This window comes from Malaclemys terrapin, chromosome 8, assembly GCF_027887155.1.
Source record: "Malaclemys terrapin pileata isolate rMalTer1 chromosome 8, rMalTer1.hap1, whole genome shotgun sequence".
Classification (NCBI taxonomy): Eukaryota; Metazoa; Chordata; order Testudines; family Emydidae; genus Malaclemys; species Malaclemys terrapin.
Window position 1 is genome coordinate 54,924,018 of NC_071512.1, and position 25,829 is coordinate 54,949,846.

At 48.6% G+C, this 25,829-nt stretch overlaps 1 protein-coding gene across 3 annotated transcripts in view; it reads left to right on the plus strand.

Moving 5' to 3' along the window:
- CACNA1E (calcium voltage-gated channel subunit alpha1 E) overlaps nt 1-25,829 on the plus strand; it is a 218,712-nt gene that overhangs the window by 126,744 nt on the left and 66,139 nt on the right. For 2 of the 3 annotated variants that reach the window (XM_054037983.1, XM_054037984.1), the window contains exons 9-21: nt 2,992-3,045; nt 3,466-3,555; nt 3,944-4,153; nt 6,027-6,139; nt 6,491-6,603; nt 6,779-6,910; nt 7,295-7,367; nt 8,937-9,054; nt 9,562-9,629; nt 12,941-13,038; nt 16,448-16,504; nt 20,869-21,492; nt 23,050-23,339. In XM_054037983.1, the coding sequence (XP_053893958.1) occupies nt 2,992-3,045; nt 3,466-3,555; nt 3,944-4,153; nt 6,027-6,139; nt 6,491-6,603; nt 6,779-6,910; nt 7,295-7,367; nt 8,937-9,054; nt 9,562-9,629; nt 12,941-13,038; nt 16,448-16,504; nt 20,869-21,492; nt 23,050-23,339 (2,040 nt within the window). The remainder of the gene's footprint in view (nt 1-2,991; nt 3,046-3,465; nt 3,556-3,943; nt 4,154-6,026; nt 6,140-6,490; nt 6,604-6,778; nt 6,911-7,294; nt 7,368-8,936; nt 9,055-9,561; nt 9,630-12,940; nt 13,039-16,447; nt 16,505-20,868; nt 21,493-23,049; nt 23,340-25,829) is intronic. The other variant, XM_054037985.1, reaches the window with a different exon arrangement.

The following is a 25,829-nucleotide window of genomic DNA, read 5'->3' on the forward strand; positions in this document are numbered from 1 at the left end:
TCCTCAGGAGCGAGCTGATCCTGGGAGATGCTGAGCACAGGAGGAGCTCAGCACTAATGCTTCCATGGGGCAGCCGTTTGTCCAGGTGTCATTAGTGACCGAGCTAACACATCTCCATGCGCACAACCCTCCCAGCCTCAGATCATGAACTCAGAGCTCTCAGGAAAACATCCTCAGCAGGTGTGATGACCCAATATAGCACTTAGCAGCTGTGTTGAAAAGGTGGACGTACAAACCTGATTATCAAGCCCACATTCCGGGGAGCGTATTTTTAATATTGTGCATGCAAAGAAGGGCCAATGATAGGTAGACAGAGTTAAGGCAGTTTGGTAACATAGCTGTGAACGAGATTTGGGTTTCTAGTTTAACTTTAACCCTGAATTTCCTGGGTTTCTAATGTTTGTTTTTTGTGATTTTCTTTTTAACTATCACATTACTGAAAGGTCGTATACAAGTCAAACCACCAGCATGCGCTTCACTTCACTCTAACAAAGATTTGTCTGTGTACGTATGACTTATATAGAGGTGCCAGTTCCATATGTTAAATATTGAAACTCTGTGTGGTTGGACTTCCCGCCACACTGAGAGGCCTGGGTGGGGCTTTTCATTTTTTGAAGTTATCTACTATGGTGGGGCCATAAATTAGAGTAGGTAAGGGTCAGTTAGTCACTTTCCAGCCAGTTCCACCCCTGGAGGGTTTTCTGACTGGCTGCATGGTCCCTTTGATGAGAACTTTTTTGATGAGAACAATTCCATCCAGCTCCCGACCTGTGACTGCATCTATGAAAATGAAGGCTTTTTCTGCACAGCTATAGATTTCCAAATAGGCACGATATAGACTTTGGATATCACACCTGTTTTCTAACTTGTCACCAGTGTGTCACTTATGTCCTCATTTGTCACCGAAGAATTTAGCCACAGGATTCTGTTTAGGGCATGGTGTGTAGGAAGGGTTTTTAAATAGGATTGGGGGAGTGGATTCAGATAAAATAAGAAAAGACTTGCACCTTCATTCAAAACTCATACCAACAATGTGTTGAGATTCACAGAAGTTTTATTAACTTCAAGATGAGCCTGAGCCACAAAGTTCAGCTGTAGATCTAGTTCCAGACTTCTCCAGTGTTCGGGGGAGTTTGGATCTAGGGTTTTGGTTCATGCCTATGTGCTTCCTGGTTCTGGCTGGGACAGAAAAGGAAGCCCCAAATGCAACAAAAAGTGTTGTTTCCATGGTATTTCTGCTCTGAGTAGAAGCAGGGCGTACTGGGATTCCTGCAAGGGACAGTGGCGATTTCCAGGCATGTTTTGGAGACCCAAGAATTTTGGATAAAAAAATCAGTTCTCATCAAACCGAATCTGAAATTTTTCAGAATTTTCGGTGAATTTAAAAGGTCCCGTTTTGGGTCTGTTCTAGATCGGGGATTTGAACCTGCATCTCCCACAATCCAGGGAGTGCCCTAATCACTGGGCGAAAGGCTATAATGGAGGGGTGGTAGCATGACCATCACTTCCTCCTATGGCTATTTTGTGACTAACCAAAATTATTGGTGTAAAAATTTGTGAATAGTTTAAGGTCAACTGAAACTGCATTTTTCATCGAATAAATGAATAAACATTTGTCTAAAAACATAGCCCGGCTCTACTTATTAAACATCTTTGTTGGCCTTTAAGAGAGCTTTCTTCTTGGAGGAGGCAGCAGGACAGTGGATTGGAAGTCATTTTTCTTTCCGATTGGCTGACGTAGTGTTGTGTAGCTGACTCTTTCCACTACTGTCAAATTGTATCTGCTCATTCACAAGGTGCAAGAAGCCATGGTGGGTCTCCCAGTCTCCACTGCACATTAGTACAGTTCTAATCAACACTAATGGCAGTGTAGCAGCATCTCCTGACTAATCGTGCGTTATCTCATGTTGCTGTCATATGGTGGAACTGTTCCATTTCACTACATGGCTTTCTCATGTAATGGATGCTGCCTTTCCTCCATCGTTTCACCTTCAAAACAAATTCAAAATGCTCTTGAGAAACTGGAGAAATGGTCTGAAATAAACAGGATGAAATTCAATCGGGACAAATAAAAAATACTCCACTTAGGGAAGAATAATCAGTTGCACAGATACAAAATGGGAAATGACTGCCTAGGAAGGAGTACTGCAAAGAAGGATCTGAGGGCTATGGTGGATCACAAACTAAATATGAGTTAACAGTGTAACACGGTTGCAAAAAAGGCAAATATCATTCTGGGTTGTATTAGCAGGACTGTGGTAAACAAGACATAGGAAGTAATTCTTCCACTCTACTCAGCACTAATAAGGCCTCAGTTGTAGTATTGTATCCAGTTCTGGGCACCACATTTCAGGAAAGATGTGGACAAATTGGAGAAAGCCCAGAGGAGAGCAACAAAAAAATGATTAAAGGTCTAGAAAACATGACCTGTGAGGGAAGCTTGAAAAAATTTGGTTCGTTTAGTTTGGGGAAGAGAAGACTGAGGGGAGACATGGTAACAGTCTTCAAGTACATAGAAGTTTGTTATGAAGAGATGGTTAAAAATAGTTCTACTTATCCACTGAGGCCAGGACAAGAAGCAATGGGCTTAAATTGCAGCAAGGGAGATTTAGGTTGAACATTAGGGAAAACTACCTAACTGTTATGGTGGTTAAGCACAGGAATAAATTGCCGAGGGAGGCTATGGAATCTCCATCATTGGAGGTTTTTAAGAGCAGGTTAGACAAACACCTGTCAGAGATGGTCTAGATAATACTGAGTCCTGCCTCAGTGCAGGGGACTGGACTAGATGACCTATCAAGGTCCCTTCCACTCCTACATTTCTATGACTCTGATGGGTTCTCTGTCTCTTTCTCCCTCACTGCCCTTCCTCCTCCCTCTGGCTGGGAGCACCAGACGTGAAGTCTGTGGGTACTCTGAGCTTTCTTTTTTTCATTCCCTGGTATATCAGACACTTGGAGACAATTTACTAAACCATTTGTTTTTATGCAGAAGAAGTAATGCTGGCTGAAGAGAATAAAAATGCTGGGACATCAGCCTTGGAAGGTAAGGAAAACAATAAGCTAGCTAATGTAGCTGCATTCCCTTTTCTGCCTCCAGTTTAGCTCACTAGAGCAATGGGAACCAGATACGTGATTGCGGGGAGTGCTGGGAACCAAACCACTGTTTCTGCTGGTTAACAGGAGGCCATCATGTTAGAGCAGTGGGGCTCGACAGCAGCCTCTCCTGGTTAGGGAGAGTGCAACACGCCAGAGAGCATGGAGCCAATCTGTAGCCTCTCTCAGTACAGAGCGCCTGACTTACTTTAGTGCTGGGAACTGGACGGCAGCCCCATTCAGTTACTGAGACCCCGGTTACCGGGTTAGCTGGGTACCAAGTAAAAGCCTGGATAGTAATCGGTTGAACAGTCTGCGGGCAGCATTTAGATGCAGTGGTAACTAGAGCTCCCCTCTTCTTCATTTCCAGTGCTCAGGAGAGCAACCATCAAAAGGAACCGGACAGAAGCAGTGAATCGTGACTCGAGTGACGAACATTGCGTCGATATCTCCTCCGTGGGTGAGTGGAGGCCAGTTCGCCAGCCTGTGTGATAGACTCTTTCTCGGATCCCCATGCTAAGGCAGTCCAGAGTCTCCTCCCCACAAGTCCTCTAATGATGTGGAGCATCTTGTAAAATCCTGAGGGGAGTAAAGCCAAAGTGGAGATGGGCTAAGACCTTATGTTTCTGTCCATTGTTAGCACAGAGAATGGAGCCCCCACACTGTTTCTGCTGCTTTACAGAGCTTGTATAGGAGCTGGCAGGTTAAGCCCATCCTGCTACAGTAGAGCTCTTGAGTGAGGAAATAATTCCTCCCATCCCCTGGTCAGAAGGGAGATTGACCTGGTCAGGTCCTCTGCTGAGCAAAACCACTGTGTTCCATTGTTCTCTTCTGGTTCTCCCCCTCAGGTACCCCTCTTGCTCGTGGCAGCATCAGGAGCGCTAAAGTGGATGGCGCCTCCTATTTTCGGCACAAGGAGCGACTTCTGCGCATCTCCGTTCGCCATATGGTGAAATCCCAAGTATTTTATTGGACCGTCTTGAGCTTGGTGGCTCTCAACACTGCCTGCGTTGCCATTGTCCATCACAACCAGCCTCCGTGGCTCACCCACCTCCTCTGTGAGTTACAGGTCCCTCTCCTTGTTTGGGTGTGTTACAGCGACAGGTTGTACAGAACACCAACCCCACTGACCCCGGGTCAGCCATCAGTGCAAGTAAGATGTGGCTGCTTGGAGCCCCAGGACTATCAGCATATGGCATGGTTTGCTGCCTTTCCAGGAGGACTGGAGAGGGCAGCAACTCACAGCCTGTTACAGGAAGATCTTTAGCTGCTGGCGACGCTAGGTCTGATTCTCTTGTCACCCCAGTGTAAATCAGGAGTGAACTCCATTGAGGTCAATGGGATCAGACTGGCATGAACCTGGAGGGAGATCAGAATCACACTTGCCATCCTGAATATTGTACACAGCCCATTTCCACTGATGCCCGCTGTCTTGCTCATCATCACTGAAATCATTTTCAGTTCTGCTTCCCTCCCAGCAGATAAACAAGAATGAGTTGGACTGGACTCATGTCATTCAAATCCAATACGGATTGCAAGGGAGGTGACTGTTTTGTATCAGTGTGAAGTGGGGACATAATAGTAAGTTTACCCTGCTGTAGTAATGTAATGAACAAAGACTAATTAACACCCTTCTGAGATAGGTCGGAGTGGAATCCTTTGTCCCAGCATAGAACTGCAGCCATCCTTGAGTTGTTTAATAGAAACAATGACACTACACAAGAGATCTGGGCACAAATGAGAAGTGTTTTGCAGCCAACTGAATCCAGTGAGGATTGAAGGGAGACAGAATATAATTCCCAATTAGAGTTTGTCCAGGGCACCAGAGTTAAAAAAATTGCTGTAGATCTGACAGCCATGAACTAACAGCCATGAATAATCAGAACCTCAGTTTTACATTTTGTCCTACAGACAGCAACATAGTGCTCCTGGGGCATTGGCTCAGTACTCACACGGTAGGATGAGTAACACCTATTGAATGTATACCACTCCTGCTACACCTTGAAAGACTCCCATTCAAATACGGATTCAGCTCAAGTCTATGAAGCTGTCTGCTGAGATGTCAGCACAAGATGGTGTGGTATGGCAGCTGGTTCTAATGAGAGCCACCTTTTGGACAATATGGAAAACTGACTTGGCCACTAATGTTCCTGAAAGATCCTGTGACACTTCTCACAAGCGTACAGCTGATAACTGCATGTCCTGGCCAGACTCCAGCTGTGGAGTAATTACAGCAGGGCTATGAAAGTTCCCCTGCAGTTTAATTTGGAGTTCTTCATTTCTGCCCCTAAAACTGTTGTGTAGTGTTTGTTGTGTGCTGTTAAACCACAGCTGTGTTCCACTGCAGAAGTGACTTCACTTAAGTGAGTGCACCCGTTCTTCTGTGACACTCTCCCTAATAACACACACCCTTTGAAAACTTAGTTTGGGGGTCCAGTTATCTATGATTCATGAAGGCAAGCACCTTAATCCATTCTCTGCGTACCAGCTAATGATACACAAACTTTCTAGATCTCCAGAGAGAAGCAACCAATTCCACATTCCTTCCCTACAGAGTCAGTGAAAAGGACCTTGATCCCCCTGTCTGGTTGTCCTGTCTAGAATGTGCTGAGTGGATTAGTGAACTCTGTTTGAGGACTCTGCTTGTCTTTGCACAAGGTCCCATAAAATCTAGTATCAGCATAACACATTGGTAAAGTCTGTTATGTCCCCCTGCAGTGGCTGGGCCACTAGGGGTTAATAACCTACAGCTGCAACCGGCTAATGAAGTTATTCCTTTAGATCAAGTGGTAGAGGTTCTCCTGGAGTGTTGAAGGTTTGTCTGCTGACACCCCATGCAAGGGTCACTGTATCAGCTCTTTACAGTGTTTTCTAAGCACAGATGAGGAGAAGTAGATGTGTAGCTAATGCACCTGAATTCCCCTGTTTCAGACTATGCAGAGTTCCTGTTCCTTGGGCTCTTCCTCCTGGAGATGTCCTTAAAGATGTATGGAATGGGGCCGCGCCTTTACTTTCATTCCTCTTTCAACTGCTTTGACTGTGGGGTAAGCAGTGCATGAAACTAGAGCAAATGCTGTAGGCAGCAGAACAGCCTGCAGGTCTTGGGGGGGAGGGGAGGGTTACAACATAACTTAAAGAGGGGAAGGGGAATGGGACAGTCCTTCCAGAGGGCTGTGGGGAGGGGGTGTTCCTAGTAGAAGGGATAGAAAGGCAAGCAACATAGTCTGTTACAGCAGTACTGAGATCCAAACTGCTAGCTTCTGATTACATAGGGCTGGCCATCACATGGGGTTGCACACCTGAGAAGGACTTCCTGTGATTACTTTGGTCCTTGACACTCTAAGCCCATGTTATGTACGCAGGCTCTATTCTCATGTGTGTTTCTGATCCCCCAGGTCACAGTGGGAAGCATCTTTGAAGTAGTCTGGGCTATCTTCAGACCAGGAACCTCTTTTGGGATCAGCGTCTTACGAGCCCTCCGTCTTCTGAGAATATTTAAAATAACGAAGTAAGTAAAGAGGAACATACGTCCCTGCCTACTGGCTCCCTACCCCTCGGCCCACCTGGCCCCTTCCCTATCCCCTTCTGGCTCCTAGCTCTCGCCTGGCTGCCATCACAGATCCAGATTCCCCTTGTTTTCACAGTCCTACTACTAGTGCTACAGTAACATCTGCATTTTCCAGGTATTGGGCATCCCTGAGGAATTTGGTGGTCTCCCTGATGAGTTCCATGAAGTCGATAATCAGCTTGCTCTTCCTCCTTTTCCTCTTCATTGTTGTCTTCGCTCTCTTGGGAATGCAGCTGTTTGGAGGCAGGTAAGTGCATGAAAGGCCAGGGAAGATTGGAGCCCTTTTATTTACAGTGAATAATATCATCTCCCATCCTTTCAAGGAAAACACTGACCCACCAGCTCGCACCAGATTACCAATAATGTTCCTTTTTCTGAAGGACCTTAGATCAGGCTAGTTCAGGGCACGATGGGCATGATGTCTGTTCAGATTCCTGCAGAAGTGCTCCAGGGTCCTTACCTGTCTCACGATAAAGGTGAAATGGGGACAAAGAAGAAGGGAAAGTCGAGGGAAGTGGTGAATGGATGGGGTAGGCTATTATAGGAGCAGCAGACCTAAGAGGACAGAAAACAGTCATGTAGTGCCACCTCCATATTCCAGCTTGTGCATTTCCCTTTGGTTCGTTTTCAGATTTAATTTCATGGATGGGACTCCTTCTGCAAACTTTGACACCTTCCCTGCAGCCATCATGACAGTGTTTCAGGTAGGGGACTGGTAAAAATGAGGCAGCTGGATTTTTCTACCATACAGTCAATACCCCTGGCTATCTGATTCTTATCCACCACCCGAGGTGGTTCATGTTCTGAAGTTTTCTTTACAACCAAAAGATCTAGAAGCTTGATAAATGCAAAGTAATGCACCTTGGAAAGCATAATCCCAACCAGGGCCGGCGCAACCCATTAGGCGACCTAGGCAGTCGCCTACGGCGCTACAATTTGGGGGGCGGCGACCGCAGTGGTATTTCAGCGGCGGGACCTTCCACTGCCTCTGTGGGGGGCAGCATTTCGGGGCAGGAGCTTCCGCCGCCTAAAGTGGCAGAAAATCTGGCGGTGCTCCTGATCCCAACTATACAATGATGGGGTCTAAATTAGCTGTTACCACTCAAGAAAGAGATCTTGGAGTCATTGTGGATAGTTCTCTGAAAACATCCACTCAATGTACAGCGGCAGTCAAAAAAGCGACCAGAATGCTGGGAATAATTAAGAAAGGGATAGATAATAGGACAGAAAATATCATGTTGCCTCTATATAAATCCATGGTACACCTACATCTTGAATATTGTGTGCAGATGTGGTCGCCCCATCTCAAAAAAGATATGTTGGAATTGGAAAAGGTTCAGAAAAGGGCAACAAAAATGATTAGGGATATGGAATGGCTTCCATATAAGGAGAGATTAATAAGACTGGGACTTTTCAGCTTGGAAAAGAGACGACTAAGGGGAGATATGATTGAGGTCTATAAAATCATGACTGGTGTAGAGAAAGTAGATAAGGAAGTGTTGTTTACTACTTCTCATAACACAAGTACTAGGAGTCACCAAATGAAATTAATAGGCAGCAGGTTTAAAACAAATAAAAGGAAGTGTTTCTTCACACAACACCCAGTCAACCCATGGAACTCCTTGCCAGAGGATATTGTGAAGGCCAAGACCATAACAGGGTTCAAAAAAGAACTAGATAAATTCATGGAGGATAGGTCCATCAATGGCTATTAGCCAGGATGGGCAGGGATGGTGTCCCTAGCCTCTGTTTGCCAGAAGCTGGGAATGAGTGACAGGGGATGGATCACTTGATGATTACCTGTTCTGTTCATTCCTCTGGGGCACCTGGCACTGGCCACTGTCGGAAGACAGAATACTGGGCTAGATAGACCTTTGGTCTGACCCAGTAGGGCCATTCTTATGTTCTTAAGCCTAAGGCTTGGTTCTCCATGCAGTGGAGTGTGCCAGTGTATCTCCATGCAGTGGCTTATGCCAGTGTATCTCCATTGCCTTCAGTGAGTTACACTGGCATAAAGGAGTGGAGATCCATGCCCCTACATTAAATGAAAGCTAGTGTTCTGCTGTAGATTCCAAAAATCTCTGGAAGACACCTAATTCCTCTCCACAGAGCAGATCCCTTCTCCCCATGTAACTCAGCTGTGGGGCAGGATCGTCCCTGAGACAGGATCTCCATACTTGGACCACCTCCTGCACACATTTGCAGATAGAAAACTGGTGGGCTATATATAAAATAATAGCGTGGGTGATAGTGCCGCCTGTTTGTTTGTTCAGATCCTGACGGGCGAGGACTGGAACGAGGTGATGTACAATGGGATCCGCTCCCAGGGCGGAGTCCGCTCAGGCATGTGGTCCTCCATCTACTTCATCATCCTCACCTTGTTTGGAAACTGTATCCTCTTGGTTGCTATGTTTTAGTGAGAGCTCCCTCTGTCCTGTCTCACTGTGAGGGGATAACTCCTCCCATTTCTCATCAGGGACTCAGTGCTCTGTTCATATTGAGAGAGTGGGTGTCCCAGAGTTCCTTTCCGCATCTCACATGGCAGGGGTCAGAGCCTGGTTCTATAACTACCCCCCTCAGACATGGAGGAAAAAGTGTATCCCTGACACTCGGCACTCCTATCTCCTGCTGAGGAACCATGCTATAGGCTGGCCATGGGACCCTCCCTCCCACCCTGGTTCAAATTCAGCCTCTTTCTGCTTCTGAAAAGTAGAGGGTTTATCCCTGAAGTGAAGTAGGGCCCCTCAGCTGCCTGGTCCCTTCAGTGGTGCTGGTTTCCTCTCTCTGAAGCTGGCATGTTCCTCTGTGTCAAAGGGGTTGGGATTGTGTGTTCCCCCATTGGCCGCTGTAGAAGCTCAGGCCATTATCACATGACGTGTCGACTCTTAACGCACCCAGACACCCTGCTGAATGTGTTCTTGGCCATCGCTGTGGACAACCTAGCCAATGCTCAGGAGCTGACAAAGGTAAGGGATGCTAATGCTCTCCCTCCTGCCCCCCCCACCTTACTACCCCATGAGCCTCGTTCAGACTGTCCATATGGACCCCACACAGGGTCCATGCCATATGGCGCAGGAATCCACTTCTGAGTCCTTATCATGGTCACCTGGGAAGCCCATTCCCTATTTTTTTCCTTCTTTGATTTTAAATTTGTGAGTAAACATAGTGCTTATGGAAAAGGAGGGCTAGTAATGCTGCACTGAGTCTGGCCTCTGTCTGCTCCTCAGTGCTAATCTTGCCCCACACCTGCTGTTCTAGCCCAGTTCCCCCTCAGAGCTCTATCAATACATCTCTGTCATGCACTGCTCTTCCAGCCTTGGGCCTCTCCTGGGCAGTAGTTTTGAAGAGTGTGATGGCTATGACCACCAAATCTCACTTCCACTTGGGACCTAAGCAGGATTTGAACCTGTGTTTCTGTTGGTGAAGGGCAAGAGTATCAAGACTCTGCATCACTGAGCTCCTGCCTTGAGAAAGATGGCATGGCTTGCCATGGGCTGAGGTTGGGCTGAGGTTGGAGATGAAAGCCTGATTTCTAATCCTGGTTCTACCACTGATTTAGGACTTGTCTACATGGGGAAATTGACCGGAATAGCTATTCCACAATAGCTATTTCACTTCAAATTCCCACCCTACCTTAATCTGAAATAACTTTCAAGTGTAGACAAGCCCTTACCACTGGGCAAGTCACTTAGGCCCTGATTCAGGAAAGCACTTGCTAAAGTCCATCCCTGTTCCAGAAAGCACTCACACACGGACTCATAGACTTTAAAGCCAGAAGGGACCATCATGATCATCTAGTCTGACCTCTTCACATCACAGGCCACAGAACCTCACCCACCCACTACTGTAATAGACCCCTAATCTTGGGCTGAGTTACTGAAGTACTCAAACCCATGCTTAAACTAAAGCATGTGCTTAAGTGCTTTCCTGAATCAGGGCCGTAATCTCTCCACCTCAGCTTAGCCTATCTCCGACTCCCAATGTGTGGTGTGAGGATTCATTAGCTAAGATTTGTCCAGCATTCTGAAAATTGAAAGTGCAAACAATTTTAAAATCATCTCACCTATTACCTGTCTGACACTGGTGCAGTTATCATTAGTTAAACATCGCAGCTTGAGACAATGCCAGACTAGACTTCAGTGCCCTGCTGGGAAGTCTTTGGGCTCTGATACCATCTGGATTGCCGTGTATAGGTAAAAACAGCCAGGATCATTGTTACTCTTAGGATGGGTTGGTCCCCAAAGCATAGAGGCTCCATGCTGCCCATTTCCAATGTGGTCTGTCTGTTCCTCACGCTCTCAGGGCTCAGCAAGTAGCCTCCAGCACCAGTGTAAATCGGATTTGTTTGAGGCGAGTTAACTGGAGCAGAATAATCCATTATGTTGTCTAACTTTCCTCGGGGGACACATACACAAATGTGTATCTTCCCATTGGGGAGCAGTGCCGAGAGGACTTCATTTCCTGGTTAGTGCAGATGGCACCTCTGAGGGAGGGGGAAGGGTGACCATAGGGTGACTCATGCAGGGAGATTTCTGCCTCCACTCTCTACTGTCACTGCCTCGCTAACTTGAGAGGGAAAAGACTGGTGCAGCTCAAATGCTTTCAGGATGGTGTATGTGGCCGAAGTGGGGAGCGAAGCACCTGAGATATTGAAATCTAGGCTTTCCCATTCACCTCCATTTCCTCACATCTTTGATTCTGGGCAGCATCAATGAAAGAAAGAGTGTGCGGGGTTTTAGTGGGGCTGAATGGACGTAAGGCCACAAATGGCATTTCTTGCTGCAGTAACTCAGCCAAGCTCATGAGGGTAATATGATCCCATGTGGGGTCTGGAATGGACCCTGACCACCTTGTCAGGCAGAGAAACATCAGTGCTGCCCAGTACAGAGACTGCAGCCTTGGATCAGACTCGCTTTGGCTGGTAGTCCAGGCCTGGCCCATGCCTAGGCAGGGTTGGCTGCTGCTGCTGTTGGATTTCCTCTTTTAACGAGAACAGCTTCCCCCTGCCAGTAGACCCCACTGTGCGGATACTGGCAGGGGCAGTAGCTGACTGGACAAGACTCAGGGAAGGAGAAAGAAGGGGAGAGTCAGAAGTTGGGGCAAGATACAGGGGTCATATGGGGCATTTGCAGATACAGATAAGCACCTAAATATCTAGTAATTTGTCCCAGCCCCAAACTTTTACAATCTCCTCAGTAATCTTAGGGAAAATCTGCTAAAATTCACTGGGATACACAGAACTGCCCCAGGCTTATGCTGAGAATTGTCCCGGGAAATATTTGTTCAGATGTTAGCACCAACATGTGCCCCCCCTGTGCACCACACCCCTGCACACACACCTTATACTGCATGATCACACATGCACCCCTTGCACTCCCCCTGCACACTGCGCCCCCCCCCAGCACTCGCATGCACCCCCGCACACACTGTGCTCGTGTGAACACCCTCACACATACATTGTGCTTGTGCACGTATATATCTCTATACACTTTGGGGGCAGGGTGAGCTCCCTTCTCCTCAGATCCTCCCCACATTCTCTGGGGGCGGGGTGGCACCAGTCTTCCCCACACACCTATTGAAGCAGGTGGTCTCCCAATTTCATCCTCATGCACACCCCTCTGTCCCTCCCACCCCCCTCATTGTCCCACTTGCTTGGTTTGGGGTCAGAGGGTGCCCCATTCTGCCCCTCTCAGCTCCCACACTGGCAGTGCTTGGGTCTGTTAAGTGCAGGGAGTGTCCTATTCTCCCCAGTGCAGCCTTTCCCCCTCACACATCTTTTGGAGGGAAAGAGGTACAGTACACTCCCCCTCTTCTCTGCAGCAGTATTGAAGGTATCCTGGGTTCTGGTCTTTACATTCTGGTCATGATAAGTCAGGAGCACTATGGGATTTTTTTGTCTACTTCCTGATAAACATCATATATTAGCGACTGCCAGAGTCAGAATGCCAGACTGAGTAGGTCCTGCTATGGCAAATACTATGTCATGGGGCACTGCTGTGGATCCTAACCTGCTGAGAAAACTCTAGAAAAGATTGGGCATAACGAGGAAACCATGTCAGTTTTTACTGGGTTTTGTGAAAATAAAAACCACACCGGGCAATTCAAAAGGCTCATCTCAGCTCTGATGGCTTCATCCCGAGACTTTTCTCACTGGCTGCAAGGGGCCTGGTTTGCAGCATCTTGCATCCAGCATAACCATGCAAATCCCCTGCAACATCTGGATGGATGTAAACTCCCTGGTGCTCCCTTGTAATGGACATTTTTGTTTAATATTTAGGATGAGCAGGAGGAAGAGGAGGCTTTTAACCAAAAGCATGCCCTGCAGAAAGCCAAGGAAGTCAGCCCGATGTCTGCTCCAAACATGCCCTCCATTGAGTGAGTCACCCTCTGCATGCACCATGTCAGCAACCGCTTCTACCTGTCCCTGAGCTCTTTATGGTGATAGCCACTCATGCCATGAAAGAGAGAGGGGACTATGCAAGGGGTAGCACCAATGCGAGGCATGTACATATGCATGCACATCTAGGGTACAGGTAACACAGAGGTGTTGCTCTCATGCAGGGCAATGGCACCGTTCATTGATAGTGTTGAAGCAACACAATTGGATCAGACCAATAGAAAGGGGCCAGGTCTGCTGTTAATTACGAAGGATCGTGGCAGTTTCAAGGTGGTGTCAACAGACAGTGCTGGTTACTGATTGTGCTTGCTGTCCTAAACATCCCAAGTTCAAGTCTTTATATAGAAGCAATAAGAAAGGCTTTCATCTCTGAATGTGCTAAGAGTGTGAAGTCAGAGACTCACACCCTCTGCAAGAGGTCTGCACTGAGTCCTCTGATAAAGGAGAAGACCCCACAGTCATCCCTGGAGGAGGAGGAGGAAGGAGCCCTGTTGGCTTCTCTGTAAGAGGAGTTCCCACTAGCTATTCCATTGTTGCAGGGGCGGTGGGGCAACCATCAGTGACTCCATTATGGGGGCAAAAAAGTGGATTTAATAAGTGAGTCTCTGGATTAGAGGTGGTCAGAACAACGCCGACAGAGCCATTTCCCATCAGAAAAAGCAGTGCCATAGAAATCTAAACGCTTTGGGAAATTGTGTCATTTTGCTGAGATTTTGTTTCAGGGGAAAAAAAGCAAAAAAGTTCTGCCAGTGTCAAAACGTCCCATTATGTCACTTTGGGGACAGAACATTTCCATTTTTCATTTTGAAATGATTTTGAGTTTCAAACGTTTGTACTTGGTATTATATATTCTAAAATGAAGTCAAAATGGAATGTTTTGATTTTTTTCAAGACAAATGTTTTGATCCTAAAGGAAATCTTTTTGGAATTTTCCTTCCGTGGAGGATTTTGAAATTTTCAGATTTCATTCTGATTCTAAACAAAGTCAAATGCTGAAATCCTTTGCAAAACGGAGTTGTCATCTTCTGGTCAGCTGGTAGTGTGAAGGTTCAGGGAAGCTCCTAGCTTCATCTGTTTCTCCAGATAGCATCCAAACGATCTGAACTTCTTGGGTCTGCAACACTGGGCTGAGATTGTCATGAGAACAGGCTGCTTTGCTGGATTTCTGGCGTGTCCTACTTCTAGTTGGGCCAGAGATGCTGTAAGACCTGCCCATTCCCTGGGAAAGGAACTGCCCGTATGACTCTTCTGTGGAGATGGAAGAGGCTATATTGGGGGATGGGTTTGGGGAGAGAACTCATAGTCTGACTGCTGTGATGGGCTCTCCAGAGCCATGCTGACTGTCAGTGTGTGGGAAGCTGGCCGCTGGATGTAGTGTGAATGACAGATTTTAAGAAACAAAGGGATTTAGACTGTAGCAGAGGGCTAGAAAACGGATGGATATAGGCAAATTGGGAGGAAGTGGTGATAGGTGGAATAAGTTTGATACTCAAAGGTTGTGTCTACACTAGACTTTTCCATCAAAGGTTACCAAGCATTGCCAGTACAGTGTACTTCACCAGCGCGAACGATGGCTGGAGAACTCGAATTTGGCCAGAGTTCTAGACAGCTGCTTGTGCCTTGTCTACTCTAGCACGTCCATGGTTGCTAGTGCTGGAGTATCAGTGGTAGAAACGGTGGGAATTAAAGTAGAGTGTAAACAAAGGTGAAGAGGAGAAGACCTAATGCTAAAAGGATGTGGGGAAGAAGAGTGAAATTATGGAAGTAAGTGTATCTGTGTTCAGGCATGTGTGAACAAGGGTGGATTTGTATGTATGTGGGTGACTGGGTGACTAGCATGAAGGTAGGTTTGAGTGAATGGGATGTGGATGCCTACCATATGGACAGGTTTGCATGACTGTCTACAGTGTGGATGAGTTTGCATGTACAGTGCACGGGTGCCTTCCATGCAGATGGATTTGTGTATGTGGTGCATAAGTTCCTACCATGTGGGTGGGTTTGTGTGTAAGGTGCATCATGTGAGTGCCTATTGTGCAGATGGGTTTGGGTGTGCGGTGTGGTATGTCGGTGCCTAATGTGCAGATGGGTTTGGGTGTGCGGTGTGGTATGTCGGTGCCTATTGTGCAGATGGGTTTGGGTGTGCGGTGTGGTATGTCGGTGCCTATTGTGCAGATGGGTTTGGGTGTGCGGTGTGGTATGTCGGTGCCTAATGTGCAGATGGGTTTGGGTGTGCAGTGTGGTGTGTCAGAGCCTATTGTGCAGATGGGTTTGGGTGTGCGGTGTGGTGTGTCAGAGCCTATTGTGCAGATGGGTTTGGGTGTGCGGTGTGGTATGTCGGTGCCCAATGTGCAGATGGGTTTGCAGGTTTGGCACATGGGCATGTTTATGCTTTTGCCACTGTATGTAGGAATGGTCACATTAGCATGTACTTTTTATGTCTGCATTTGTTCTTGCATATAACCGCACACATATGCATTAGTATTTGCACATGTGAATATTAATCATGAAGTCACCATGTGGGCACATATGCCTTTATTAATGTGTAACTCTTTGAATATTTCTTTGCATGTCTGTATACCTTTGTTTGAGTTGTACAAAGAGGACTAGCATTCTTATCCCTGGTGATAAGAGTGTATAGTTACGCAGTTGTGTGCATGCATTCATTTGCTTCCTTGCATGTCCTGTGTGTATGTACTTCGTATGGGTACCAAGTTCTTGCTCGTGTGCAGTCTGTGAATATATCCTTGCATATATTGTATGTATACACAATATGTATTATTTGTATATGGGTTGGCAAAATGTGTACATTTTTGTACATATTTTTGCATGTGTTTCATTCACATATATTCTAGGTGGCATGTGTATGTATATGTGACTGAATGATACAGTAAGCGTATGGGCGTGATTCTCCATAGCCCTCTTTAGGAATCCTTTATACTGTCAAAGCAGTGTAAACGGCTCTTCGTGTAAATGAGAATCAGGTGCTGTGTATTTAAGGCTCAGTGAGTGCATGTGTCTGTGTATATATAATGTTATATGCCCCTGTTGTGCTGGCGGCCCAACACCTTTGAAATGCCTATATCAGCATGTGCCTATCTCTGTATAAATCTGTTTGCCTGTGTGTGGATGGATGAATTTGTTTGCAAAAGTATTTGCTCCATGATCTCTACATATTTATTTAGAAGTTTGTGGGTGTGATGAACCCCTTTCCATTTGTACATATATACGCATGCTGTGCAGTTACATGCGCGTGCATGCTAGTGATGGATGCCTGAAATCACTTTATGCACATACGTAGGAGTGCGTGAGTTTCTCTGCTTGTGACTGTTGGTGTGCAAGTCCGTGCAGGGTTGAGGTGGACTGAACCCATTCATTTTTCTTTCCCAGAAGGGACAGAAGGAGGAGACACCACATGTCGATGTGGGAGCCACGCAGCAGCCAACTGTATGTGTGCCATATGGTTGCGTGTTGTGCGTGGCTATGTGCATATGTGGCTACATGTATTTTTGTGCGTGCTAAATTTAGGCCTCTACATAGCCTATTTCGGAGCGTATGTTTGCTCCTCTGGGCATATGATTTGTGTGTGCTCCTGCTTCTGCACATCTGTTAGTGCGTGTGTGGGGGTTTGTGTGTGTCTAAACTAAGTGTGCTCTCTTGTGCCGCCGTTTGCTTGTGTCTGTGTGTACTTGTGTAGGTTGCACTTCAGTGTGTGTGCGGATACTGTAGGAACATGTGAGCTGGTGTCTGTTTATTTGTGTGTGCCGGTGTGTGTCTACCCATGCATATGTTTGTGCCGTATGAGTGTGCTTGCTTGTATGTGCGTTTATTGGTGTGCGTCTGTGTGCCTGTGTAGGGGTGTCTGTCCTTTGAAGCCTGTTTGTGTGCACATTTGTGATATTTTAAAGGTTTTATTTGATCCCTTAAAATGCACCCATCAGCCCACCCTCTGAGCGCGTCTATGAGAATGTACATGTACAAGCCTCCTCCCCCAGAATTTAGCCCTTCCCTGCCAAGGCACTAGGCCGAGCAGGCAGATGAACATTACTGCCACCCGGTTGGCCAAGAGACTCTGGCTCTGTCAGACCAGGAGAGAAGCAAGCACAAGAGGTGAGAGCCCTCCACTCAGAATGCCCTGCCACCAGCCATTCAGATGGAAAGACTGTGAGTAAAAGCTGATCTCAGCTGGTGCAGTGGTGTCTGTGTGTGTGTGGGGGGGGGCACTCAGGGGTAAAGTCCCCGACAACACGGGACATTGTAGATCAGTAAAATCAGCCCCTTTTTCACCTGGCAGGGAAGCAGCAGCTCGTGCAGATGTTGCAGAACAGGTGTAGCATGCTCCCTATAGCTATAGCTCCCCGTACTGCTCAGTGAGCGGGCAGCTGGGTTCTACGCTAGCTTTGAAGATAGCCTCAGGTAGGCCACATTGCAGCAATCCAAGCTGAAGATGACAGGTCTGGATCGCCGGGATGCAGTTCATGTCCAAGATAAACGTTTGCCATTGTTTCAGCCAGAAGTGGATGGGATAAAATCGCACCATGTTCCCAGTTCTGTAAGAGCGCCCTTTCCACAAGAGAGGCAGACCATTTACCTGACGTCCGTTACCCCACCACCCTACATCTTGGCCGGACTCTCATCCAAATGCCTCCTGTTTCAGCTACACACTGAGTCAGCAAGGAGACTGTGCAGTCTGGGTCTGATGCCAAAGACCTCAGTCTCTTTATCATTTGCATGTCGATGGCAATGGAGCCCAAACACACTCCCTCTCTCTCTTTACTCTTTACATCCACGCTGAAGAGGAGGGGTGACAAAACTGAATCCTGTGAATGAGGGTAAGTGAGCAGTTGCCCAGCACTATCCTCTGGAATCTCTTCATCAAGGAAGAATGGAACCACCGAACCAGAGTTTGCAAGGTGACGAAGGCACATCTAATTAGTAACCATTGTTTAATTCCTGGCAGGTGGAAACTGAGATATTGCTCTCCTTTCCCCTCCTGGTCTCTCCTTTCCTTTCCTTTCCTTTCGCTCCCATTCCTTTATTCTTTTGTTCTTTTGTCTTTTTTTTCCCTATTCTCCCCTTATTTTTGGAAGAAAAAATTTCAATTTTTTTTTAAAAAAAGGGTGGGGAAAGACAGCTCTGAAAGAATCAACATGGACATCTGCCCGTCAGCCTTTGCTAGAGGCAGGTCAACTACCAGGAAGACTACCAGTATCTCAGCCACACAGCAGAAAGCCAGATTCAAAGGAGTCAAGGAAATCTGAGGATTCCAAATGACCCCACACCTGCCTTGGAACGCCTTTCCCAGTGACCTTCCCCACCAGGGGAAGGTTAGACACAGGCAACATTAAAAGATGGTTTTCTGAGCTGGATCCTGAGAATATTCACTTGGAGGAGGTTGACATGCTGCCCTTCCCAAGGGAGGTGTTTATACTGTTATCCACTAGTAGGCCCAGAATTCCCAGGCTAGATTTTATCCGTCTCAAGGGCCGTTGGCTCAATTAGAGCTCTCCTAGCAAAACAGGCTGAAATTCAGCCAGAGAAGATATTGCATTTGTCCTCTCCAGATGCTGCCCTGCTGCTGTGGAGGGAGTCCGTTTCAGTCCAGATCTGATCTACACTCCCTAGGAAGTAAATGAAGAAATCCTTGCAGCAAAAAATACTTGACTCAGTCCACCTTAGAATGAACAGATCATAAGAACGGCCATATTGGGTCAGACCAAAGGTCCATCTAGCCCAGTGTCCCGTCTTCCAACAGTGGCCAATGCCAGGGGCCCCAGAGGGAATGAACAGAACCAATAATCATCAAGTGATCCATTCCCTGTCGCCCATTCCTAGCTTCTGGCAAACAGAGGCTAAGGACACCATCCCTGCCCGTTCTGGCTGATAGCCATTGGTGGACCTATCCTCCATGAATTTATCAAGTTCTTTTTTGAATCCTGTCAATGGGATGATGGCTCCTTCTGACAGTTAATCCATCACAAGCCATCTGGATAACGCTGTGGTCTGCGAGGAAGATCTATGGAAAGAGGACGTTTAATAGACAAAACATAATCATACTTTCCTATCAGGTCATTGCTGAGTGGGCCATTGGCTGCACAGTATTCTGCTTAGAGAGATCTGAAACCCAACCAAGTCCGTCAGTCCAGTAAAAGAAATCCTCTGATCCGGTGGGTGTCATGGAGGGTTCTGACTTCAAACTAGAAGGAGCAATAATGAGAACATGACACAGGAGTTCATACTCCTCACCTCCAGTTATCTGTGCAGAGCCAGAAGTCAGTGGGCCAGTCCAATAGTACTCATAGCAGCTCTGAGATCCCACAGGAGCCCCGAATACAGGCCTGATTCTTATTTACAATAAGGCCCCTCAGCACCATTCTGACAGGGAAGAGAGGCCCTGATGTTGGTGTCAGTGTAAATGCCAGAGCACTGATTAAGGGGCTGTAGTGTAATTCCAAAGCCTCAGAGACTCCAACACTGACCTAGACAAATACCCAGGCAGCAGGCATGGGAAATCTGCGATGGCAGCCTGTACATTGTGATCCAATTTCATTCTCTCCTGGGACATGTATGCCATTGAGGCCACGTCTGCACCACCACTTATGTCTGCAAAATGTAGGTCGCTCAGGGGTGTGAAAAAAACATCCCCCTGAGCGACAAAATTTCTCCAGCACCGGTGGTGGTGCGCACAGAGCTATGTTGGTGGGAGAGCTTCTCCTGCTGACGTAGCTACCGCCGCTTGTTGGAGGTGGTTTTAGTATGTCAAGGGGAGAGCTCTCTCCCGCCGGCACAGAGCAACTACACAATAGATCTTACAGTGGTGCAGTTGCAGTAGTATAGCTGTGCCGCTGTAAGGTCTCTTGTGTAGACATAGCCTAAGACAAATCTATTTCTGAACAGGGCACCTCCTACCTCTGGATTAGATGCAAATAAAATTGCCCTGACTTCTCTAAGCTCATCCCGAACTGGGGGAAATCTGGGTCAGTGCAGGGGCAGCTGAATCAGCCAGCCATGTCTTGGTGATACACACAAAGCTGAGCGCTTTGCTAGGACTAATCTGGGATAGCAATGATCTTATTATCCACCAACGTCACCCTGAACAGCATGAACCAAACAGCACAGTCCCCGTCAGCGGATGCACTGCGTTCTCAAGATGAGACCTGCAGACTGCTAACAAATATTTGTGCATGTCTGCCCACGATTTTGCATGTAGCGGCCTCTGGATTTTGCGTAGAGAAGCCCATGCATATGTGGCCATGTGCGTTTGTACATTAGGCGAATTGTATGTACCGATGTGTTTACCTCGGTAGATCTGCAATTGTAACATCCATATTTTTGTGTACATTATTCCACACATACTGGCCCCATGGGTTCAAGTGTTCATGTAGTTGCGTGTGTGGGCTCATGCACGCCCATGTTCCCTTGTGTCTGTAGGTGTATGGTCTTGTGTTTGCATATGTAGGCTCACACATGCTTGTGTGTATGGGCCTGCCCAGCAGTGGGGTTCTGTCTTTTGATGTACGGATCCTATGTGTCTGCATGTCTGAGCTCTCCCATACATTGGGCCTGATTTCCCAGAGCCCTGCGTCTTGTGTAGGCGTTGACACCAGTGCTGAGTGGGTGTAGAACGCTCCCAAGTCAGAGTGGTAGCATTGCACGCCCGCTGCGCGGGAAGCGACTGCCCAAGGAGCAGGGTGATGAGGGTCTCCGTGTGGGTCCGTCTGGGCCCAGGTGCATGCTGTATGTCTAGGGGTGGATTCTTGGGTTTCTGACAGCACAGAGGTGGCCTGAACCCCTTTGTTTTCCTTTCCCAGGAGGGACAGGAGAAGGCGACATCACATGTCGGTGTGGGAGCAGCGTACCAGTCAGCTCCGCAGGCACATGCAGATGTCCAGCCAGGAGGGCCTTAACAAGGATGCCCCTCCCTTGATCAACCCTCATGCCAGCATATTCAGGAGGAAAATGCCTGGGGAAAATGTAACCCTGGAGAAGAGTGAAGAGGATCATGGAGGCAGTGCAGAGCACCCGCAGGCGGAATGCCTGGACCAACCCATTGCAGGCACCAACTCATGCCCAAGCACCAAAGAGGACCAGAAAAGCCCATCCCCTCGAGCCAAGAGAGACAGGGAACAATGGCATCAGAAATCATGCCATGGGAACTGTGATCTGACTGAGCAGGAGGGGGGAGGGAGAGGAGGCGGAGGGGGAGGCGCAGGGATCGAAGACCGAGCACGGTTGAGGCAGAGCCAGAGGCGCAGCCGGCACCGGAGAGTGAGAACTGAGGGGAAGGAGCCGGCTGGGGCCCTGGAGAGCAGGTCAGCCAGCCAAGAGGCCGGCCTGGAGGAAGCCAATCCCACGGAAGGAGAGCAGGCCAGAAATGAAGGGGGGAAGGAGGACACGAATCAGGAGGAGCCACTGGCGGGCGAGGAGCTGAACAGGTAAAGGGCGCACCATCCCTGATGGCTATGATCCGCGGCTCCTTCTTGTGGAGAGATGGCAAGCCTGGCGCCTGGGGGTGAGAGGGCAGTGTGGGTGGGCTGATCTCTCGATGGTTCTGCATCTCCAGGCATGAGCCCTTCCTTTCATCTGTCATACAGCTTTGGGCAGCCTCTAGTCCATTTTTGCTTTGCTTCTTTTTCCCCACCCAGTCTGTCCTGAGGAGCCAGTCTGTTCCTTGACCCTGGTCAATAGCGCCCTCCCCAAGACAGGAAGCGGTGCTCAGAACAATGCTACAGACAGTGCCCCAGTAATCACCCGAGGTGCAGTAGTAAACTTTCTGTAAGCCGTCATGTAGAATACCATCATCTGTTGGCTTTTAAAAAAGGCACTGATTTGGTCTGTAATCCTCATTTCTCCAGGGTCTGGGAAGTCTCCCTGTCTCCTCCCAAGGTGATAAAGCTCTGACCAGGTCTGTGTCTAGTTTCTGGCATAAGAGAAATGTTTTCAGATCGGGGACAGCAAATCTCGTGGCTCCTGATTTAATTGGGACCCCTTCCCCCATCTCCCTACAAGGTCCAACATGAAATGTAATGTTTGTGTTATGGCTGCTATGCCCAATCCATTAAATCTAATTGAATACAACAGCCTATTCAGATGTTCCCACCTATGCTCTCCAGGGCCTCCTGGATATCCCTCAGGGAGATTGTTTCTCTCATCCTCGAGACTGGAGATCAGCAAAGGCAGGAAAGGATCTGCTGGTCCCTCCCAGCCCCCCAGCAGCTTGTTGCAATCCCAGATGTTCTGGTCTTCTCTGCTGGCATGGGGTTTCAGGGACACAGGGCAGTCCTTGCCTTAAGAAAGAGGAGACTCCAGCAGTAGGACGTTAAAGAACTTGAAGAGCAGTGGTGGATGAAAAACGCTATAGAATTGTTGTTGTTATTTCTGCCTTCATCAACTGGTGTCACTGTAGCCAGAGGAACTTGCTGAGAAAAGTTCAATGCACACAAGAGACAAATCCAACAGCTGCCAATAAATATGAATATAAAAATAATATAATAGTCATTATTTCCAGGAGTGCCTCAGATCCCCCTTTACTGACAAAATACTGGGAAATCCATTTTAACCAGCCATGCAAGGGACCAATGAAAACTTGGTTACTTAGCAGAGGCTGATCTTTAACCAAAGAATATTGCACAGAAAACTTTTGGAATACATTAAAAGGGTTGCTTAAGACAGGGGTTTGCTTTTTGGAGGTCGGGCACTGTATCCAGTGTTCACTGTATTCCAACTGAAGCCTTTCTAACGTTGCAAAAACAATCATTCCAAAAGCACACATGGTTTCATTTCTCTCTCTCTTTCTCCCCATTTTATCTTTACTTCCCAACCTCCATTTCTCCCTCTTTATTCTCTCCTTTCTGTCTTCTCCATTTCCTCCCCATTTGCTTTCCCTACTCCCCTCTGTCATCTTCACTTCTGTTGTCCCCACATCCCACCTCTTCCCACCCCATCCCATCTGTCCTTCTCTTTCCCCTTGCCTTCCTCCTTTCTTCCTGTAGAACCAATGAAATCCCAGCCGGTGATGCTGCCTTTGCTGGGGCTATGCAGGAAATGAGCCCCCTCAAAGTCCCCCATGAGCTCAACGAGGAGAAGAACACTAGCTTGACAGAGCAGGACTGCAGCGGCCTGGACACCAGTGACCAAGCCCTGCTGGGCAGCTTGCAGATGGAGATGAGCAGAGCCGTCAGCAGGAGCGAACCCGAGCTGTCCTCCGTCACGGCCAACACGGAGAAAGCCACTGAGAGCACCACCATCATGATTGATGTCCAAGACTCCACTGTGGTACAGAGTGAGGACCTGTCTCTTTTGCTGTTTGCCTCTCTCTGATCTGCCTTCCTTCACAGTGGCCCCAGAGGGCTGCTGGGAACACTGTGGATTCCCCAGAGGATCCTCCAGCATTCATGCAGCCCCAGCACTGTCAACCCTCCATCCCCATCCCATCGTCCCTCAGACCCTGAATTCATAGCCAAGGCCCCATGTCCTGTGTGGCAAGTTGGACCTAAGTCCCGAAAGATGCTCTGGATGGGCTTAGATGACTCTAGCGCCCCCACTGTTGCTACCACATGTGGAAAGCCAACGCCAGGGTTTTTCTGTGGCTGGGTGGTTACCAGGCTGCCTCACAGAATAACGGCACTTGCAGCTCTGATTTGCCATGTTCACATCCATTGCTTCGTGGTTAGGCCACGTCTCCACTGAGGATCTCAGCCATTAGTAGCCAGGGCCCAGTACAGGGGCACTAACACACCTCCCTAGTATAGACAGCCAAAAACACTTTAAACTGTCATTTGATCCGGGGCAGTTTATTCCTGCTTGAACCCCGTCCCCACACACACAATAGGAAACATGTGGGGTGTGTCTCTCCCCCCCCACCCATACACTCCATTGTGGCCTTGGGGGAAAATTGCAGAGAGCAGCCAGCCAGAGACTCTAGCCGTCAGGGGCAGGAGCAGCCAAAGCAGAGACCTTCAGCGGTTCCAGTCAAAAGACTCAAACCTGTTCTCTCCCTTCCCCTGCCCTGCTGACCAGCTGTATGCTCCCACCCTGCCTCCCTCACCAAGTATGTCTGCACTGGAGCTGGGAGGTGACTGCTCCTGCTCGAGGAGATGTACCCGCACTAGCGCCCATTGAGTTAGTGCGCTAGAAGAGAAGCGCAGCTGGGAGTGGCCTGAATGGCGGAACGGGGCTAGTCAACCCAAGTACATAGCTAGTGTCTCGGACAGGATCATCTGTCCTGCTGCTTGGGCCACCACAGCTGTGCTTCTGTTTTTAGCGTGCTAGCTGGCTCAGCGCTAGTGTGCGTATGTCTCCTGGAGCATAGACATACTCACATCTCGTCACCTGAGCTTCACTCCACACCTGCCCTTCATACCGTCTCCCATGCTCCGTCCCTCTCACCCCTTTCCCTTTTCTTGCCAGTTAGCTGATTCCCCTCCTAATGAAACACACCACCCCTAAAAAAAATTATGGAACTAACATGACACTTGCTACCATCCCATTGTTCACTCTGCTTGTGTGTTAGAGCCCTTCTCCCACCCTGGGTCTGATCTAGTTCAACTGCTAGCTATTCCTGGTGGGGCTGTCTACCACTCTATGTTTGTACAGTGCCTAGCACAGCAGTGGGTAAACTACGGCCCATGGGCTGGATCCGGCCTGCCAGCTGGTTTAATCCAGCCCTCAAGCTCCCGCTGGGGAGTGGGGTCTGGGGCTTGCCCCACTCCAGCGCTCCACACGCTGCCCCTGCCCCAAGCGCTGCCCCTGCATCTCCCATTGGCTGCAGCCAATGGGAGCTGAAGGGGCGGTGCCTGCAGATGGGGCCGCGTGCAGAGCCACCTGGGCGCGCCTCTGCGTAGGAACTGGAGAATGGACATGCCACTGCTTCCAGGAGCTGCTTGAGGTAAGCACCGCCCAGAGCCTGCACCCCTGAGCCTCCTGCCATGCTCCAACCCCCTGCCCCAGCCCTGATCCCCCTCCCACCCTCCAAACCTCTCAATCCCAGCCTGGAGCACCCTCCTGCACCCCAAACCCTTCATCCCCAGCCCCACCCCAGAGCCCACACCCCCAGCGGGAGCCCTCACTTCCCCCATGCCCCAACCCCCTGCCCCAACCCTGATCCCCCTCTCACCCTCTGAACCCCTTGGTCCCAGCCCAGAGCCCTCTACTGCATCCCAAACCACTCATCCCCAGCCCCACCCCAGAGCCCACATCCCCGGCCGGAGCCCTCACCCCCTCCCCCATGCCCCAGCCCGGAGCCCCCTCCCACAGCCTGAACTCCTCATTTCTGGCCCCACCCCGGATCCTGCACACCCAGCCAGAGTCCTCATCCCTTTCCACACCCCAATCTCAATTTTCTGAGCATTCACGGCCTGCCATACAATTTCTATTCCCAGACGTGGCCCTCAGACCAAAAAGTTTACCCACTCCTGGCCTAGCACAATGGGGCCTCAGGCACTGCTGTAATAGAGACGAAGAAAAGCGGCATTGGAGTGAAACACGATTTTTCCTTTCTACATGAGGGGTTTTCATTAGTACAGCTACCCTGGAGGTTGTAACTGGGGCAGATCCCCAGGGTGGGCAAGGCCTTCTTTCCACTAACTACGGAAATGTAGGAGGAGTCTCTCAGCCGTGCTTTGAGCCCCCAGGGAAACTCCCCCCGCAAGAAAGAGCTGTGCTAGAATAAAAGCCAGGCCTGTGCCACGGGGGCAGAACAGCCTGATGCATATTGCTCAGGACAAACCCTCCAGCAAAACATAGCATCTCCCCTTTGGGCATGTGCTGTGCT